The sequence below is a fragment of the Thunnus thynnus genome, chromosome 15 (assembly GCF_963924715.1).
Source record: "Thunnus thynnus chromosome 15, fThuThy2.1, whole genome shotgun sequence".
Taxonomy (NCBI): Eukaryota; Metazoa; Chordata; class Actinopteri; order Scombriformes; family Scombridae; genus Thunnus; species Thunnus thynnus.
In genome coordinates, this window is record NC_089531.1 from 12,692,597 (window position 1) to 12,711,512 (window position 18,916).

Genomic DNA, 18,916 nt, shown 5'->3' on the forward strand with positions numbered 1-18,916 from the left:
GTCGCCAGTTCATTGGAATTATTGCGGAACAACATGGGAAACAGGCATTTTGAAGAGCAGATGTAATTTTTCGTACGTATGTGTGTCATTATTGTGATCATAAAAAAATGGCAAATTATCAAACCCTTTACATTGTAATGCAGCAGTTAGTGGATGCGACAACAGTACTTTGAGAGAGCATTTTGAGCTTGTGCTGCTAGGTTGGACTGAGGAAAAAAAGTGAGGCACCTACTGTCTCAAAAGAACTGATTGGCTGTTTTTGGACGCATCCTTCACGTTGCAGTCAGTTTGCTAAATGAGTCAATCCCCCTTTAATTATTGCCAAGCTGCCCGTGAATCTGACATATAACGTCTGCTGCAGCTCCTTGGCCAAAAGACCTTGTATGTTCCGAACACAAAGAATCTGGACCCCTTTATCACTCCTGGTGGTCACCATGGCAACAACGGCAACATCCAGGCAGCTCATGAGGGCTATTAGCAACGAGGAGTTTTAGCACCAGCAGAGTGTGAGAAATAGATGAGCTGAACACACGTCAAGGAACCAAGAAGTCTAGATACTTTTAACGTGCCGATCAGAGTTTTTACTTACAAAATATCATACAGCTTACAGTTTCCTGCATTGAAATTCAAATGCAGGTGAATTTCCATTTACTGCATATTTCATGAATGTGCACCACAAGATAGGGTTTCTAGGAAACAAATGTATTCCACATTTCAATACCTTATACTAACATGACCCCATGCAAACACAATGCTATTACCTCAGTGGTATGACAGTATGCTGACATCCTTAACAAAAGGTTCAATTACACCTGAGGCGTATATCAATATGCCTTTCCCCAAAGGTATGAATGAATTTCAGATGGGAGTGCTATTTTGTGCAATTATCGATAGTGCATTGGTAGAAGGGGGCAAATTATAAGCACTATGCATGATATTCAAACATGTAACGCTGCACAAAAAAGGCTGTTAGATGGAGCTGTGCAAATGTGAGTTCACATTCAATGTCATGTATGAAGTGCTAATGCAAAAATGCTGAAAGGATATTACGTCAAAATTATAATGAATGTCCTTGCGAGCAGAGGTTATGAAAATAGATTGTTCATACAGAAACATTGTGCCACATCTTGTTGTCTGCATGACCTTACTTTGTCTTTGCTCAGGTTAGTGCTGTTGCCAGGATACTATTTCCTATGGCAACACTTGAGCCGGCGAGGTGAGCAGCTCTGAAAGGATCCAGGTAACTGGCTGCTTTGTATCCTGTGGACCGGAAGTCCGTACATGACCATGGAACAACGTGCACAAAACACGCACGGCCACACACAAAATTAGCCCTCCAAGTTCAGTTTTCTTCAGTGCGGTAGCTGATGCTTTCTCCCTAACAAAACAAAAATTACTTCCGGTGAAATTCAGCCATGATTTACAATTTCCTCAGGGATATTACAAGCAAAGGTATTCATTTGGAAGTTATACACGTGTCCATCAATTTAGGGACTTATAATCCATCTTTTGAAGGATTTATCAGCTATTTTTCCAAGTTATCAATTCATTCATTCTTACAGTTTTCACAGTCGAGTTATGTGACGAATGCATCAGAATCAGTTGCCTCTGAATATTGAAGCTTTCTGTTCAATAATGCTTATTGCATAGCGATATTGTTTGTGTGTTTCAGATTAAATTCATTTTCTTTTGATATAAAGTGAGAGCAGCACGTGTTGTTGTCCATTATAAGGGAAGGAAGAATTGTTTTATATGAATGTTATATGAATAGTGTTCAGTATTCATTGCAACGCATAGCAGATCCTCTCCATCTGCGTGAGAGCATACTGCCACCATTTGTTGCAAGGATGTTACTACCTCAGTCTTGCAGTTTCCTCTTGCTGACATGAGAAAGGTTTAAAAGTGGAGCTTCTAAAATCTGAAGTGGGAAAGCAATTCATGGGGAAACTGCCCAAGTAGTTTTTCATTGACCCTGTTCTCTTATTCTGTTGCACAATCACCTCAAGCCTTAATACTTTCCTTCTCTAAACAGTTTGACAGGATGCAATGCGTCATTACCGCGGCACCACGCCTACACTTGCTCATTGACCATCAACTCTGCAGGATTCAGACGATGAAAGAGTGTCAGGGACAGTGAGCTCATACGACACTGTGCTAGGTTGAGTATTGTCTGGCAGGGAGGGCTCCTCATCAATGGGAATCCATTATGACTCATTTGTACTAAACACCCACAGCCTCATATACTGTGCAAAGGTTTCCTTTGTGCTACAGGGTGCCTCATCCAGCACTTCAGAGATGAGCACTGGGTCTTGTCTTTTTGTGTAATAGGACCACATCACAGGGAGACTCAGTCCAGATTGCTGCACAGTCTGTAGACACAATATGAACATGAAATCAGGGGCTTGTGTAGCTTCTGGAATGATCACTTGATAAAAATGACTGAACACAAAGGAGGGAAAATCTATCAGCATTTTATATATTATAAATTTGAGTAATCTTCTCTATGACTGCATAAGACAAGTTTACAGATCTGTGAAAGTCTATGTAAGTTTGTTTTCCGTCTGTTGCATAGTGTTCCACTTATCTGTCCTTCTTTGCGTGTCTGTGTGTTTCAAGGCTCGAGCCTCCAGTGATCTCTAACAGGATTCATTGGTTGAAACAGTGGAAGAATTAATGAATGTCTATTCTCTAGATTTATGTGTTACAAATTGAATGGAGCTTCAGTTCAACTTCATTCTGTGGAGGAACCACAGAATATAGTAGCAAAAACATCATAAACTGTCTTTCATTGTACTGAATATTCCGTGTTTGGTAATGTAGCAACAAGAATTAAAAGTGAGTAATGCTTTATTTATTAGGTGCTTGATTTCCTTATAATTTCCTAGAAGTTTCCTGGAAAGAACTATGTGATTTGGTGCTAATCAGGGAAATGGAAACAATGATCAATCAGCACACAATCAATTAATTCCAGTTCAAAGTAATTCTTGTGGAAGCTTTTGGTCCCTTTTCAACCCTTTATTAAGTCTTTTAGTCATTGCACAGCAGCTGAACATGTAAAAATGTGAAATATGTCCATGGAGGAGCAATTCATAATATATGAAGGATTAAGCCTCCCATAATGAAAATGAATAATGAATGAACATGTACTTGGGTTTAAATGTTGCAGTTATTTCAAAGAAAAGTGATTTAGACGGGAGAATTAACCAAATTGCAAAAGGAATTTCATCAAATCTGTGTTTTGTTTAACCCTTACATACTCTTCATAATCTGACCCTTCACTGTATCCTCTCATAATTAAACCGTGTACTAAACTTCTGAACCACAAATCTATTTTTCATTCATAAATATGAATTCATGTGATTAAGCCTTAATTCAACTTCTAGAGAGCTGAGATGTTTTTAGGTTTTACTTGTTTATGGAGTAAAAAACATTCACAATCACAATGTTATGGTCCTGTGTTGTATAAAATAGGAGAACATAACAGCCATAATGATTTCAATGAATGTTATTGTATGTAACAATATTTTGAATGGTGACTTTTGAATTTTTTAATAAATACAGATCAAATTTAACCCAGAGCACTCTCTATGTACAAAATGTGTATCAGCTGCATGAAAAAAAAATTAAAAAGTTGAAATATTTATATTTTTTATATATTCTGGGTCACATTATGAAAGGTTATGACATTTCGGGATGAAAGAACGATGTTTAGGGTGTTTCTACTGCTCTCAAATGTTAAAATGGGTCAAATTTGATCTGAACAGTATAAGGATTAATATGTCATTAGGCTTAACTTGTTGGCATTGGTTGACAAATCCAGTGGTGGAAGAAGCACTCAGATCCTCTACTTAAGTAAAAGTATCATGTAAATTAATTACAAGTAAAAGTCCTGCATTTAAAATCCCACTTAAGTAAAAGTATAGAAGTTTATCCTTAAAGTACTAAAGTAAAAGTGTTCAATTTGCAGAAAATCCAGTTGTGAGTGATATATTACACAGATTTAACTGTTAATGCATAAGCAGCTTTTTTATTGCTGTAGCTGGTGGAGGTGGAGCTTTAACTGCTTTATAAGAAAGAAGAAAAAAGTTCTGCTACATGAATTTGGATTCTATTTTTTTTTTTTTTTTGATTCTTTAATCTTAGCATTTTAGTAAAATATTGGAGAGTTTTACCTCTTTGGGCTTCAAACTGTTATTTATTGGAAACTATGTGAGGGGTAATGTCTGTTTGGTGGAACTGCAAACAACTCATAGATATCTAAAACATGACAAGGAAGCACAACACTGATTTTTTGTAAGGTGCTACAAGCCAAAAAGTTTGGGAACAACTGGTTTAATCAGTAAAGGACAGGTTAACAATTGTTCAAGTGTTTCTTAAAACAACATTCAGGTGCCCAAATAAACATTGAAATGGATTTTTCTTGCTGTAATCATTCATCCTGTTTATACTGGCCATCAGAAGATCCCTTTATAATGCATTTTTTGGCAACATTTTCTAATTATTTGGACTGTGTAAATTCAATTAGCCAGGAGGAAAAGTTCATGTGTGATTCTTCAGTTACTATAGAATGAGTTATAGATGCCATAAATAATCTAAAAAAGTAATAAGTCACCTGGAAATTATGAAATCACCTCTGAATTTTATGAGCTTTTTTCTGAGTTGCTAGTGCTATTCCTTTTGGAAGTATTTTCAGAGAGCATTGCAAAATCTACACTTCCTACCAGCACTACACAGGGTGATATTTGTCTAATACCTAAACCAGAAAAAATATTTGCTTACAGTCGACAACTGGAAGCCCATTAGTTTACTCAATAATGATTATAAATTGTTGCTGTTATATTTGCCAAGAGATTTTAAAGTGTTCTAGACTCAATTATAGATGAAAATCAATCTGGATTTATGAGTATTAGACATACTTCCAATAACATAAGATTGTTTTTTGATCGTATTGATTATTCTGAACTGATTACTGAGAATAGTTTTATACTTTTTCTTGATTTTTACAAAGCTTTTGACACAGTTGAGCACCCCTTCATTTTTTATTGTCTTAAATTTGGAACATACTTCTGTAATGCAATGAAAACCTCTCTATGGAAATGGAAACAGTTCAATGAAATTAAGTGATGGTACTTCTCAAAGATTCTGTCTAGAAAGAGGCATACGGCAAGGTTGTCCAGTCTCTATTTACTTCATCCTCATTGTTGTGCAAGTTTTTTGTCACTATATAAAATCAAATAACTCTATTGAAATATTATATTTTAACCCAGCTGGCAGATGATACAGCTTTATTCTTGAAAAATACTCTGCAGTTAAAGCCTCCGATCAAAACTATTGATGTATTTTCAAAAGCTACCTTAGATGGTGGTCTTGACCTTTTGGACTTCTCCACCTTGAATAACGTGTTTAAGATTAACTCATAAAAGCACTTTTTAAAAAATGACTCCTCCATGTGGACTCCCCTTCCCATTGGCATGCAATTATAAAATAAATAAAATACCAGTTAAACTGTCAGATTTTCACAACAGGCTTTATAGGTGTTGAATTTAATTTACAAGCACAATTTCTCACCACAACATTATTATATCTGGAACAATGGTGATATTTTATATAAAAATGATTGTATTTTTCTAAAGAATTGGTTTGACAGAAACATCTTCTTGGTGAGTGAGCCCATTACGCCGGAAGGTCATCTTATGAACGATGAATTCATTTTTCATTTCAATATTCCTGTCACATTTAAGGAATTTGCTCTGATAATTGGGGCTATTCCTATTGGTTCTGTAATTTTGTGCAAGAGTTTTTTATCAAGCAGATGTTTGGTTAATCCTGTTGACATTCCTCTCGGGAAAATGTGTTTGTCACAATCCTGTAACAAAGCTAATCACTCTCTGATTCAGAGTGAGTCTGTCACAAAGCCTGATGTCATCACATATTGTATATTGAGTAACTTTGCTAAGAATATTCCTTGGATAAAAGTTTGGTCATTGCCTCACAGATACCTTTCCTTTAAAATGATACACAAGTTTTACTCTGCAAAGTATTTTCTCAAGAAAATTAAGGATGATCTAAATATAAATTGTTCCTTTTGCTCAGCTCATCCAGAAACTGTACCCCAGCTTTGTCAGTGAAATTATGGAAAGATGGTTCCAAATGTGTTACTGACATCTTATACAAAGATTTTGCATTATTTTATGAGCAATTTATATTCAGTTTCTTTGCCCCTGACAGGAAATTTGAGGAAAAGGCATATATCATAAATCTATTGATTATTCTAGCCAAACTCTATATACATAAGTGTAAGTTTATGAACCAAAAGTCCCTCTTTACTGTTTTTTACAAAGATTTTGAACAGTACATAAAAACTATTAAATATTATTCCAATAAAAAGCCATAAAAACTGTAAAGGCATGTGTTAACTGTAAAGTATGTATGTAAATGAAATGTGATCTCGGCTGCTCTGAGCACAGTTTGTATCCCAATGAATCTCACTGATTTTCTCCAGTGTTCTGAAGGAGCTAGTCTTTTGGACTAACGCCTGGACTTTGCACTTTGGACTGGATAAGACAAAAGATGCTTGGTTTCCAACGATGAGTTGTGCGCTGACTGTATATGTGCTGTGATTCTTAAATAGTCTATACAATTACAAATTGTGCCTTAAAGGTTTTCTTCTTCTTTTTTCCCCTTTTTATTATGTTTAACCTAACCCCCTGGCATGTTTGAATGTTTGAATTTTATAACTGTGGTTATTCTTATTGTCAAAATATGTGACATGTGCAGTTTGTTCAATAAATTAAAAAGAAACAAAAACAAAACAAAACCATGGTAGCAGTAGTTGTAAGTGCTTGTAAGTGTCCATGCTCTCCAGCGACTGCAGGATCAAGGGCATGATGGGAAACATCTGGCTGTCGCCTGATCAAGGAGCTGATTGGTTCATGTCAACAACATGACGTGTTATAGAAGCGCTTCACGTTTAGTATGATTGTAAAGACACCGTTAAAACAGTGACTGAGTGAACACAAGCTAGATTGATCTGATAGCATTTTATTAATTCATGATCAGATCTAACAGGAATCATTTCTATGACTTGCTGTATGCCAATTTTTTTTCCTAGGATGGCAAAGTCACGACCCGCCCTACTCTGCCTCTGATTGGCTAGTAATTGTTGCCTTCTTGGTTGGATTGGTTAGATTTGGGCAGGGCAAGCCAATCAGAAGCAGAGTGGGGCGGGTCGTGACTTCGCCATCCTAGGAAAAAAATATCGCTTCCTGTATGTTCCTCAAAGGCTGCTGGAGACTGTCCGACTTTATTGCAGCTTTTTGTCACCGCCCTTGCTGCCGCCGCCCTCAACTTTACAGGCAAGGCGTAGCTCACCTAAAACGAACTGTTTTGGCTTGAAATCCCGACGCAAGCGCACTTCCTGGGTAGAAAAACTAAAGTTTGCTCTGCTCTGTTGCAGTTGAACATAATATCAAAAACATAAGGATAATGTCAAGGTTTCTTTTGAGATCCAACCTCAGAGGATGCATCGCCTCTCAGATTAGAATGGCATCTGATCAGGTAAACTGTGCTGGACTGCTGACAGGTGATGTGTTTAATGTTAGCATTAGCTTGCAAACAATCTGCTAGTATATCAGAGATGTTTGAGCGAAGCCTCATGACGCTAGGCTAGTGGCTAACTTGTATTGTCAGCTAGTGATCACCTCAGTGTACGTGCTTTCATAGATCACTTCAAATATGGCAAGCTTTCAAATGCGGATGTGTTCATCTTAAGTATGCAGCGTATTGCTAATGGCTCCAATGTAAAGTTAAACATGCAATCATCCAATGTAAAGTATGACGCTCCTCTACTACTGGGTGCACTGGCGTTATGTAATGACCTAATGACACAGTGACATATGGATATATTTTAAAAACGTTATTGAACAGTGTAGAGCAGGAGAATATCAATAGTCCACGCACAATTTGCAGCTTCACAACGTCTTGCAGAAGAATTGCATTTTTTGTGCTTTACTTTCTGTCGTGTACTTGTTTTTATCTAAGATTGTGCATTTATTTATCTTTGGTATTGTATTTTATTGCTCTATGGGCCTCCCATGAGCTGTGAGTCTGTCTTAAACAGACAGTTAGGCACCCAAACGAACTCAGAAACAGGTTTTTCTTGCCATAATCATTCCTCATGGTCATACTGGCCATCAGAAGATCCCTTCATAATGTACTTACAATGTAAGTAATGGGGGACAAAATCCACAAGCCTCCTTCTGTGCAAAATGTATTTAAAAAGTTTATCTGAAGCTAATATGAAGCTCCTGCTGTCCAAATGAGTAGATCAAGTAGATATCTTTCAGTCTTTTTAGTGCCAAAGTCCCCCTTTTTGTTACTATACTTCCACCGCAGCTCAACAGGGAAACACTGTCTGAGGAAACACAAAGAGGGAATTTGATGCTAAAAAGACTGTAAATGTGTCAGATATCCACTTGATGTGACTAACTCAGACTGCTGAAGCCTCATATAAGTTTCAAATAAACTTTTAAGTGCATTTTTGTTCAAAATGACTGTGTGGACACACTGTGGATTTTTGCCCCCATCGCTTACATTGAAAGCACATTTTAAGGGGATCTTTTAACAGCCAGTATGAACAGGAGGAATGATTACAGTGAGGAAAACCTCTTTCAGTGTTCATTTGGGCACCTGACTGTTGTTTTAAGACAGACTTGGAAAAATAGTGAACCTGTCCTTTTAATAAAGTCTGACTTGAAAAAGGTTGGGGTCAGGAACATTGTTTGACTTATGGTTGTGACATCCCCATAACAAATAGGTTTAATATGTTTTAGACAATCAGAAATTGTTCTTCTGTTAGTGTTAGCAGAGAAAAACATTCAGAGGAATGAATCACTTCACCAAAGCAACTTTAAAGTAACAAAGAAACATCTGTCCAACATTTTTGGAATGCCAGCAGATAAAAAACAAGTAAAATATTGATTCATTGTCATATTTTACACATTGTATTTTATATTTACTTGTGAATTTGTTACATGGATAAAAGTTATGAAAAGTTTAAAGTGTATTTTTACTTTACAAACCCAAGAGAGTCTGTCCAAATGTGCTATTCAGATACAATTCCTTTGACCAAACTGACATTGTTACGATAAATGTATTATCTGCTTATTCCAGCTTGGCGAGTTGGGAAAGGGAGCAGGGAAAGGTGGAGGCGGAGGAGGCTCTGTGAGGGAGGCAGGAGGTGCATTTGGAAAGCGACAAGTAGCAGAGGAGGAGCGGTACTTTAGGTGAGACACATCCCTTTACACTGCATGCCTGCATACTCAGTTTCCCACAAGGTGTTTACACAGTTCCCCTTTTTCACTTTGTAGGCAGAAGGAGAAGGAGCAGATGGAAGCACTGAAGAAGCATCATGAAGAGGAGATTGATCACCACAAAAAGGAGATTGAGCGCCTTCAGAAGGAAATCGACCGCCATAAGGGAAAAATCAGGAAGCTCAAACATGACGACTGAAGCTGGGAAACCTGTTGTCATTTCTCTTCCTGGGAGTCCGGCCATCTTATTGTCAAGTCAATGATTATCAGATATTGATTGATTTACTTGCTGCTCAGGGCAGGTCCTGTATGAGACATCATGAATATAAAAAGTACCAATAAAGTGCTTACTTTTTTCACTTAGATTTTGTGGATGCTTTTCGACACAAGTGTGACTCATTTGCATACTCCTCTCTTTCTTTATTGTCAAAATATCAGTTATTGATTGTGCCTTGAATAACTGTGGTTGTAAGAAAAATTAGGCTTGACCTGTATGTAATATGTACAGAAAAGTGAATTTCATTGGGTAAAAGTCATGTCAGTCAAAGTTCAAGCGCCATTGTCGGATAGTTAATGATGAAGCGCTCGTTTTCATTTGGAGCGCTGCCCGCTAACTGTTAGCGGGTTGCTCAAGTTGAATAGAGCAACCGGTTAACCGGGATTTTAGTATCTAGTTAAGCTTTGTTAATGAAACATCACACATTTTCTTTCACTTCTCTGTAAAGTAAGGGTGGACCTTAAACCGTTTGTGGGTTTCGGTAGGGCCATATGAGGACGCTTGACTCCTTGGGTAGGAAAACGAACACACCCGCCCCCACTGCGCGTTTTCTCGCTCAGATCTCGCGATGGTTGCTGAGCGGTGGCGTTGTTCGGGCGAGTCGACGACGAGACCGTAGCTGTCTGGAAATTTGTCTCGTGGGTTAGACTCAAACGTATTCTTCATAATAGCCGTTTTTTGTACGTCTGACACGTTAATCGTTTTACATTTTTACACACGCCACTGTTAGTTTCCTGAAATAGACTGGTAAGTTTCGCTAACTATCTGTTTGCACCTTGTACGGAGTGTTTGATTTGTAAAAGGTGTCTTTCTGCACGGCGCGGCCTTCATAACGTTACCTATAAGCTCGTTAGCTTAGCCCGCAAGCAAACCAGCGTTACTGTTTGCTCAAGATTGAAAGATTTTTTTTGGAGATCTGTTACGCTCTTAAGATTGTAATGTGCATATTATTGAGTACAGAAATCAACCAGTAAGCACGTGTAAATATGAAAATGAAAGGTGTTCACCTCGCTAGATAGCAAGCTGCATGTGAAGGGGGCGGGACGGTGACTGTCGGTGGTTTGTTTAAGTGACCGGGTTATGTTACCGTGTAATAGCTGAACGTTTTCACGTCGATTTAATTCATCAAACAGTATTTGTAGCTAATGCAGCCCCCAGCAGATTGATGTTACGGTCTTCAGAATTGCCTTGTGTCATACTTAAAATTGAAGTAATGGTTGAAAAGTTGCATAGACTCCTGACTAAAAGTCTCACCACAACACCCATCCATTTGTAAACAATGTCGTTCTGTGTATATATAATGATATCAGATGATTGTCTTCATTGAAACAAATTCGTTTGGTATCCAGGAATCACTGTATTTGTTTATCATCAGTCCTGACTTGAAATGAAGTAAACCTGAGTTTGTACTGATGTGTTACAGGAGAATGGCTGCCGCTGAGGTGAACGGTAGTTCTGCCCCGGCAAAGGAGGAAGAAGAGCCCATGGATGTGACAACAACACACACAGAGAACTACCAGACGCTCATTGATGCCGGGCTTCCCCAGAAAGTTGCTGAAAGTCTAGATAACATCTTCCAGACAGGTGAGCGATTGGGCTGGAAATGACTGTGACTTGCTGTGAGATATGTTTACAAACAGTGTTGTTTACTGTAGTTGAGACTAAAAGTGACCATCTGTTGAAACTGTAGGTTTGGTGGCATATGTTGACCTGGATGAGAGGGCCATTGATGCACTTCGGGAGTTCAATGAGGAGGGGGCGCTTACTGTGCTGCAGCAATTCAAAGAGAGCGACCTGTCCCATGTACAGGTAAGCACATGAATGGATCCTCCTTTGTCTTTAAGATGAGTTTTATGTTGATCTACATTCTTGTAAACGATGGTCTCTCTCTCTCTTTTTTTTAATGTAGAATAAAAGCGCTTTCCTTTGTGGAGTCATGAAGACTTACAGGCAGAGAGAAAAGCAAGGAAGTAAAGTACAAGAGTCTACCAAGGGCCCAGATGAGGCGAAAATAAAGGTAAACAAAGTTGTGTGATTAAGTTTTGCTGTAAAGTAGGTCAGTACAAATGTCATAACACACACATGCAGTGCAGTTAATGTTTTGTGTTTTTGTGTTTGCCAGGCTCTGTTGGAGCGAACAGGATACACTCTGGATGTCACTACAGGGCAGAGGAAATATGGGGGCCCCCCACCTGAGGATGTGTTCAAAGGAACACAACCAGGGATTGGGACTGAGGTAAATATGAACAATAGATGTGTTGGGTTTCATTTGTTAGAAAAAGGTTAGGTCAAACTTGACATGTTAGAAACCTGTCTATCATGATTGTCAAATTTCTAAAGTGTTTAACTGGGTGAGAAGTATTAAGTCTGTGCTGCAGTAATATTCATAAAGGATCCTAAACATTATACTGTATAATGTGATTCACAAATCCTTACACTTGTCCACCTGTTTCATTCTTGTTCATAGGTGTTTGTTGGAAAAATCCCCAGGGATTTGTATGAAGATGAGCTAGTGCCGCTCTTCGAAGGTGCTGGTCCCATCTGGGACCTCAGGTTAATGATGGACCCTCTTTCTGGTCAGAATAGAGGTTACGCCTTTATCACATACTGCAATAAGGACGATGCACAAAAGGCCGTGAAGCTTGTAAGTAGTATGGCAGTGTACTGGAAAAACATAAATCCATAATTATAATAATTGTGGAAATACTCAAATATGCAAAAATTTGAGTATTATTTTAAAGACATTTAAAAGAATTTAAACTTGAGTTGGTAAATTTTTTGCTGTTCATTTACAATCTATTCAACACCGTTGTTGACATTTGTGTTTTATTTTTTAGTGTGATAACCATGAAATCCGCCCTGGCAAGTACTTGGGAGTGTGTATATCTGTTGCAAACAATCGTCTGTTTGTTGGATCGATTCCAAAGAACAAGACCAGAGAAAGTATATTGGAAGACTTTGGCAAAGTTACAGGTCAGTTTCAAAATCGCAGCAGTAAATTTCTGTTAGAATACTCTGTAAAACAAATCCTTCATCATGAAGAATGAAAGTTGTAACAGGGGATAGAGCCTTTGCTGTTACATGACATTAAAGAAGTTATTGTTTTGTCTTATAGAGGGTCTTCAAGAGGTGATATTGTACCACCAGCCAGATGACAAGAAGAAGAACCGTGGCTTCTGTTTCTTGGAGTATGAGGACCACAAATCGGCAGCACAGGCCCGCCGTCGCTTAATGAGTGGGAAGGTCAAGGTGTGGGGGAATCCAGTGACTGTAGAGTGGGCCGACCCAGTCGCCGAACCAGACCCCGAGGTTATGGCCAAGGTTAGAGAGTCTCATGTTTTGTTCTTTTGTTCTTCAAAACACAACACTCGTGTTCTGCGACTCTCTACGTTCTGTTCTTTGCCTACATAGGTTAAGGTGCTCTTTGTAAGGAAGCTGGCCACAGCAGTTACTGAAGAGCTTCTTGAAAAGACATTCTCTCAGTTTGGAAAGCTGGAGCGAGTGAAGAAACTGAAAGACTACGCTTTTGTGCATTTTGAAGAAAGGGATGCTGCTGTAAAGGTGGGTTTTTCATGCTTTGGACAAGGTATTTTGCATGTCTGATGATTCTATGAATTCGTAGTAATGGATTGTTTAATTTTAGGCTATGGATGAGATGAACGGGAAGGAGCTTGGAGGGGAGGAAATTGAGATCGTCCTGGCAAAACCCCCAGACAAGAAGAGGAAAGAGCGCCAAGCAGCTCGGCAGACCACCAGGAATGCAGGGTGAGGCTGAGGGGCAGAGACATGTGACTAGTCACCCACCTGACTTATTCTCAAATAAGGAATTAAATAAATGTAACGTTATCCTTCCCTCTGTAGGTATGATGACTACTACTACTACCCACCTCCACGTATGCCACCTCCAGGCCGAGGCAGGGGTCGTGGTGGCCGAGGAGGCTATGCCTATCCACCAGATTACTATGGATATGAAGACTATTATGATGACTACTATGGCTACGACTATCATGACTACCGTGGTGGCTATGAAGACCCTTACTACGGCTACGAAGATGTGTACAGCATGAGGGGCCGTGGTACTCGTCCCAGCAGGGGGGGGCCTCCTCCACCCAGGGCTCGTGGAGCGCCACCGGCACGAGGCCGGGGGGGCTATGCCCAAAGAGGGCCACCCCTCGGTGGTCCGAGGGGTGGCAGAGGAGGGCGGGGAGCCCCTTTCCAGCCACAGAGGGGCCGTGGTCCTCGTGGGGCCAGGGGCAATCGCGGGGGAAACGTCGGTGGAAAGAGGAAGGCAGATGTGTTTAACCAGCCTGACTCCAAGCGCCGCCAGACCAACAACCAACAGAACTGGGGGTCCCAGCCCATCGCCCAGCAGCCCCTGCAGCAAGGGGCCGACTATTCCGGTAACTATGGTTACAGTAATGACACCATGGAGTTTTCACAGGATTCTTATGGGCAGCAGTGGAAGTAGATGCACCAAAAGGTATTTGGCAAAGTGACAACAAAAAAAGAGAAAAACAACAATAAAAATGAAAAAAAAAAAACAGGAGATTGGCCACAATTTTTGATTAACTTTTTATTCATCATCCCTCATCAAAAAAAAAAAAAAAACTGTATATATCTCATAAAAAAAAATGGACAGACCCCAGAATTGGCTCGAGATGATTGGCTGGAAAGCCTTTTGGCTGAAGAAGTGAAGGTAACCGTTGTGGTGAATCATTTCTTACTCCTACGGTTACATTTGGACATGTGTCTTTAAAAAAAACACACAAAACACTTTTATTGTTACTTTTTGTTCCTGATTATTTTAAAGCCAACAATGAACATTTACAAAAAGTGGACATTCATTCTCAAAAGTCTGAGAGGACATTAAATAATGATATTGCCTTGCAGGAAGTTTTTGTCCATGCCCCTTTCCTTCCCTCCCCTTCTTGTACTCCCTTTATTTGTGGTTTCTCATAGTTGCTTAGGGACTTGCTTGTAAATAAATGCATATGGTTAGAGCTTCATACTTTTTCATTTTTTGCAATGGTGGAGAAAAGAATCCACAGGAAGGAAGAAATCAAAGTTTTGTAATGTTCAAAGTGTATGCCTAGCGTTTCTAGAGTTAGACAAATTGTGTTTTTTTTAAACTGATACCATAACTTCCTATGTTTTCTTTGAACTTGCCCAATAGAATTTGGTTTGGCTTACCTTAAGAGCCATAGCAGTTTGTTCTCTGATGTTCTTTGTATTTATAACTTTTACGTTTGTTCCGTTTCAATAAAACTCAGCTGAGCATCAGTCAATTGTCAGATACTCAAATTCAGTGTTGTCATTCAGTATTTGATTTAATTTTTTTTACCTCAATTCTCACATTGGGATGAAGATCATCTTTTCCAAGTCAAATTTTTTTGCTTCAAAGGATAATCAAAAGACTGAAATTGTGCAATCAGACAACGGGACAAGAGAACCTGAAAGGTTTTATGGGTGATAAAGTGATTTAAACAGGATTTTAACCCTTTATTTTTCAGCGATCATGAGACTACAGTCATTTGCTGCACTCCTGAATTCATGTAGTGAATATCAGTCATACCAACAGCTATAAAAGGACCAAACTGTGTAATTTGCTTGCAATTACCCGAGATTGCGCCTGTCTTTAAAAACTTGTGTGCATCGATGTACAGTATGTGCTTTAGTGAACCTCAGCCCACCCTCACTAACTGCTGTTCTCTACCATTTATGATGAGAAGTGGAAGTTAAACATCGAATGCTTGACATAGGTAATTTATCCCTGTGATAATTACTTGGATGATCACTGCACTTTTACTAAAATTTTTGCTTAAGGTATTACTCCAGTTATGGCTTTTTTTGTCACAAGACATACAGCCTCACAATGTTTCATAGCAGGTCTGATCAGAGCCAACCAGAGAAATATTTTGCCAAATGGGATGCAGCCTATGAATATTATTTCTTGTGCTAAAGCATAAAAATGGTTAAGAGATTTGACATTTGTGTGTGATTTCTATGGGATGTTGTAGAGTCAATGCAGTAAATAAAGTTAAAGTTAACGTCTGCATATTTTTCACGGGGGTAGATTACCTATGCCTTGCAACCTAAGTGTGAAGGGTGTTTTTTCACACCTCTTTTACAGAAATGGAGGCTGATATTTACTGAAGCATTCTGTACACCATGTACATTTTTTCACACAAACTTTATAGACAAGGACAATCTTTGATAATGGTGAGATGTGAGTTGCACTTGTATGGTCCTGATACTGACACCGTTCTAACAGTTAGAGCAACATATTTGACTTTTAATGGATTTGTGCCAAAGGTCAAAATCTTTGTTACTTGTCTGCTGAGTTTGTCTCCAATTCCTTTTTTTATTTCCAAAATCTGCACATCTTCTCCGCCATCTTTTCTCTCCTTTTTGAAGACACCAAGGATCTGACCATCCAAAGGGTTAAAATTCTTCAAATTCACAACATGTTTCCTTTGCAATTGATCCATCTGTCAGAATGGTTTTGTGTAGCAACATGTTTGTAGCATCTGCCTTTTGATACCATGGTATCATTGTATTTTGTTTCATGTGTCTGTCCTCTTATTCCAACCTGCCTAGGTGGAGAAGCATTGAGAGCGGCACCACTAGAATGAGGAACTCACCTGAACGGTACTCAAGGGTGAGCTAGCCTTGCACAGAGTACTGTCTCTTCTCCTGTAGCTAATTGTAATCACTGGAGAAACACTAGCCATAATTATACTGAATTCTTTTTATTGTTTCCTTACTAATATACTGCACTACGATTCAAGATTTTAGTTTTTAAATTCAGTTGGCGCTTTTTTTCCCAGGCAATGAAGTATATAAATCACTGCAGTGGACTCAAGAATTGGAAAAATTTTTTTGTCTTTTTTCACACAGAGGTTTTTGGGGTGTAGAGAGCATATTTTCTTTGCAGATATAGTGTGTATTTCCCTCAAAACAAATGCATATTTTATGAGAGCCAAATGGCTGCTTCTTTAGACTGGATTAAACTGCCAGAAGGCAGGCAGTCAAGGATTTGGTAAGCGCTATAAACACCAAAACCCTGCAAACACCTGTTGCCAGTCTTGGCTTACTGCACCACAATCACCTCAGCTGTCTCTACACACATATACACACACACACACTCTCTGTGAAAAGGGGGGAGGGGGCGGGAAGGCGGTGGATATTTCCCCTCCTATGCCGCTAGAGGTAGCATATACACACAAGCACTAGTGGTCCATTGTTCCTTTACACGACGCTGCATTTATTGGTCGTTTTCCGAGCTGGAAAGGTGTTAATTCATGCACCCATATTAACTAGAGGAGCCGCTTTTCAAATTCACTCATATTACAGTGGGGTCGCTGGATTATATGTTGCTAAAATTGGCTCATGTTGGAACAATGGATGTGCCTCATACTCATGTCTTTACTGTTTAACACCACAAGATGGCAGTAGGTGGGCCGCACTATTTGTATTACACAGGTAAGACACTGATGTAGGGACCACAGCATTACAGCAGACTGCTTTTATCAATTGACATACAGATTTTGGTTTGAATTAAAGTGCCATCCAGTGCTGGAGTGTCCTTTTTAAACAGCTTCTCATATCAGAACTGTGTCTTTATATGTTGCCTCTTGTCACCAGGCAGTAAAGGAGCTGCCCTGATCCATGTGAATGAGTTCACACAAATGGAAAGGACTGATTGGTAAGATTGTTCATTATGTGAACTAATGCTCAGAAAGTCTCTATATGTTTGTATTTTTAAACATTTGTCATACTTTAAGACATGTTTGATGTCCTAGTCATCTCTTAATTCACCTATTTACTTTTTAAAGCTAGTACGTTCTGTAAGTTGGCTTTTCAGAATTTTACTGGGCAGCAAGTCACACATTGACAAATGTGTATCTTTTATTGAATAAACTCTCTACATTGCATTATATTAAAAGACAATAAAGTCAGGGTTGCTGGTCATTTTGTTGGGGGTTGATAAATCATGTTGATGCTTACAAAGTGATCAATCTAGATTTGTTAATATGCTCTTGTCTGTGTGGCTCTTCTCTAGTTCTGAGTCAGGAGACTGTTCTCCACAAGGTGCAAGCCAGGGCTGTCACAGAGTCTCAGATCCCTCAGAATGAACCACTGTACAACACTGAAGTCCAGGACTCATGGGCACCATCTTCCAGCAGAAGGACGAGGTAAAAAGTAATTGTGGAGTAGAGCAGTTACACTGGTATTGTAGTATTTACTAATTTTATCTTCCTGTCACGTCACATTGATGTTTTTTTGATTGACTTTTCCATCTTCAGTGACTAACTCACCAAAAGGAGCATAACCTAAATTCATCAGATGATAATGCATTTACAACATTGCCTATATTCTAATGTTTAATGTCTTTGTGCCCACTGCAGAAGCGCAGGAGGATACAGCTGATGGACATGTCATGACCCAGAGTTCATCCAGCAGACAGCTTCTTCCTTATCCAGATTAAAGAAATTAAAAATTACTGTAAAGGGAAATTATCTGTTTCTCACTCAATACATTTCATTATGCAAGTAAATGTGTGTTTGTGTATGCATATTTATATATTTTTTTTTAACTATTTTTCATATTAACATGATAGCAATAATTTACTTACATACGTTACAGCATTTTACAAACATAGCATTTTTTTTGCTCAAGTTATTGGTAACATGACAACACAATACTTGTGTGGCCTCTTTGGAAGTCATTCTGAATTTTGTGCACCATCATGGAGCTCACAAGTTCAGTAATGGTTTCTTCTGACAACAACTAATAAACTGCTTTCTTATTGTACATTTCACCAGTCAAACAGATTGAAATGAGGGTGGGCATGTAAACAGAATGGGTGGATGACTGTAACCTGCCAGTGTCCTACCTGTGCCAGTCCTGTTCATTGTACTCGCCCCTTTCTTCCTCAATCAAAGGTAAAACTTTGTGTGGAGGCACAGGGTTTATAGGACTGCATCAAATTGGAGAAGGAGGAAGTTGCAAGCCTTTAAACTCTGGTAACATTATGTAAGTAAGTTTAAAAAAAAAAAAAAAAAAAGGTCCTCTTTTTTTATTGGCCATCTCTACTCAGCCACATAGAAGGGCTAAAATGAATAGATATAGAACATAATAGTATAGATAATGAGCAGGATGTTCAAAATAAAGAAGCGTGCAATATTTTTAAATTGAGGGAATAAATAAATGTGTCGTCTCCTTTTTATAAAGTGGGTTTCACATGCCGCCTTCATTATAGATACATTTATATTTTAGGTGTGCGAACGAGTATTTATAGCCATCCTTACACAATCGTGCCCATGTA

The 18,916-nt window shown here is 38.8% G+C and overlaps 2 protein-coding genes across 4 annotated transcripts; both read left to right on the forward strand.

The window, feature by feature from the left end:
• Positions 1–7,295: 7,295 nt before the first annotated feature.
• Positions 7,296–9,674, forward strand: atp5if1a (ATP synthase inhibitory factor subunit 1a). The gene is made up of 3 exons (XM_067612643.1): positions 7,296–7,557; positions 9,172–9,284; positions 9,369–9,674. Exons 1-3 carry the CDS (start codon positions 7,486–7,488, stop codon positions 9,508–9,510), a joined length of 327 nt encoding a protein of 108 aa, XP_067468744.1. The 5' UTR covers positions 7,296–7,485; the 3' UTR covers positions 9,511–9,674.
• Positions 9,675–9,923: 249 nt separating this feature from the next.
• On the forward strand, positions 9,924–18,145 carry LOC137198723 (heterogeneous nuclear ribonucleoprotein R). 3 transcript variants are annotated; one of them, XR_010931668.1, is made up of 15 exons: positions 9,925–10,335; positions 11,012–11,172; positions 11,279–11,397; positions 11,498–11,605; positions 11,711–11,824; positions 12,056–12,232; positions 12,426–12,561; positions 12,704–12,909; positions 13,000–13,149; positions 13,232–13,353; positions 13,450–13,988; positions 16,186–16,246; positions 17,233–17,293; positions 17,651–17,783; positions 17,997–18,145. XR_010931668.1 is itself a non-coding variant. In XM_067612634.1 (12 exons), exons 2-12 carry the CDS (start codon positions 11,016–11,018, stop codon positions 16,218–16,220), a joined length of 1,863 nt encoding a protein of 620 aa, XP_067468735.1. In that variant the 5' UTR covers positions 9,924–10,335; positions 11,012–11,015; the 3' UTR covers positions 16,221–16,925. The 3 variants fall into 3 exon arrangements, 2 of the variants coding, with proteins under 2 accessions (XP_067468735.1, XP_067468734.1); XM_067612634.1 differs by lacking the exons at positions 17,233–17,293; positions 17,651–17,783; positions 17,997–18,145 and having other exon boundaries at positions 9,924–10,335; positions 16,186–16,925; XM_067612633.1 differs by lacking the exons at positions 16,186–16,246; positions 17,233–17,293; positions 17,651–17,783; positions 17,997–18,145 and having other exon boundaries at positions 10,010–10,335; positions 13,450–14,868.
• The last annotated feature ends 771 nt before the right edge of the window (positions 18,146–18,916 follow it).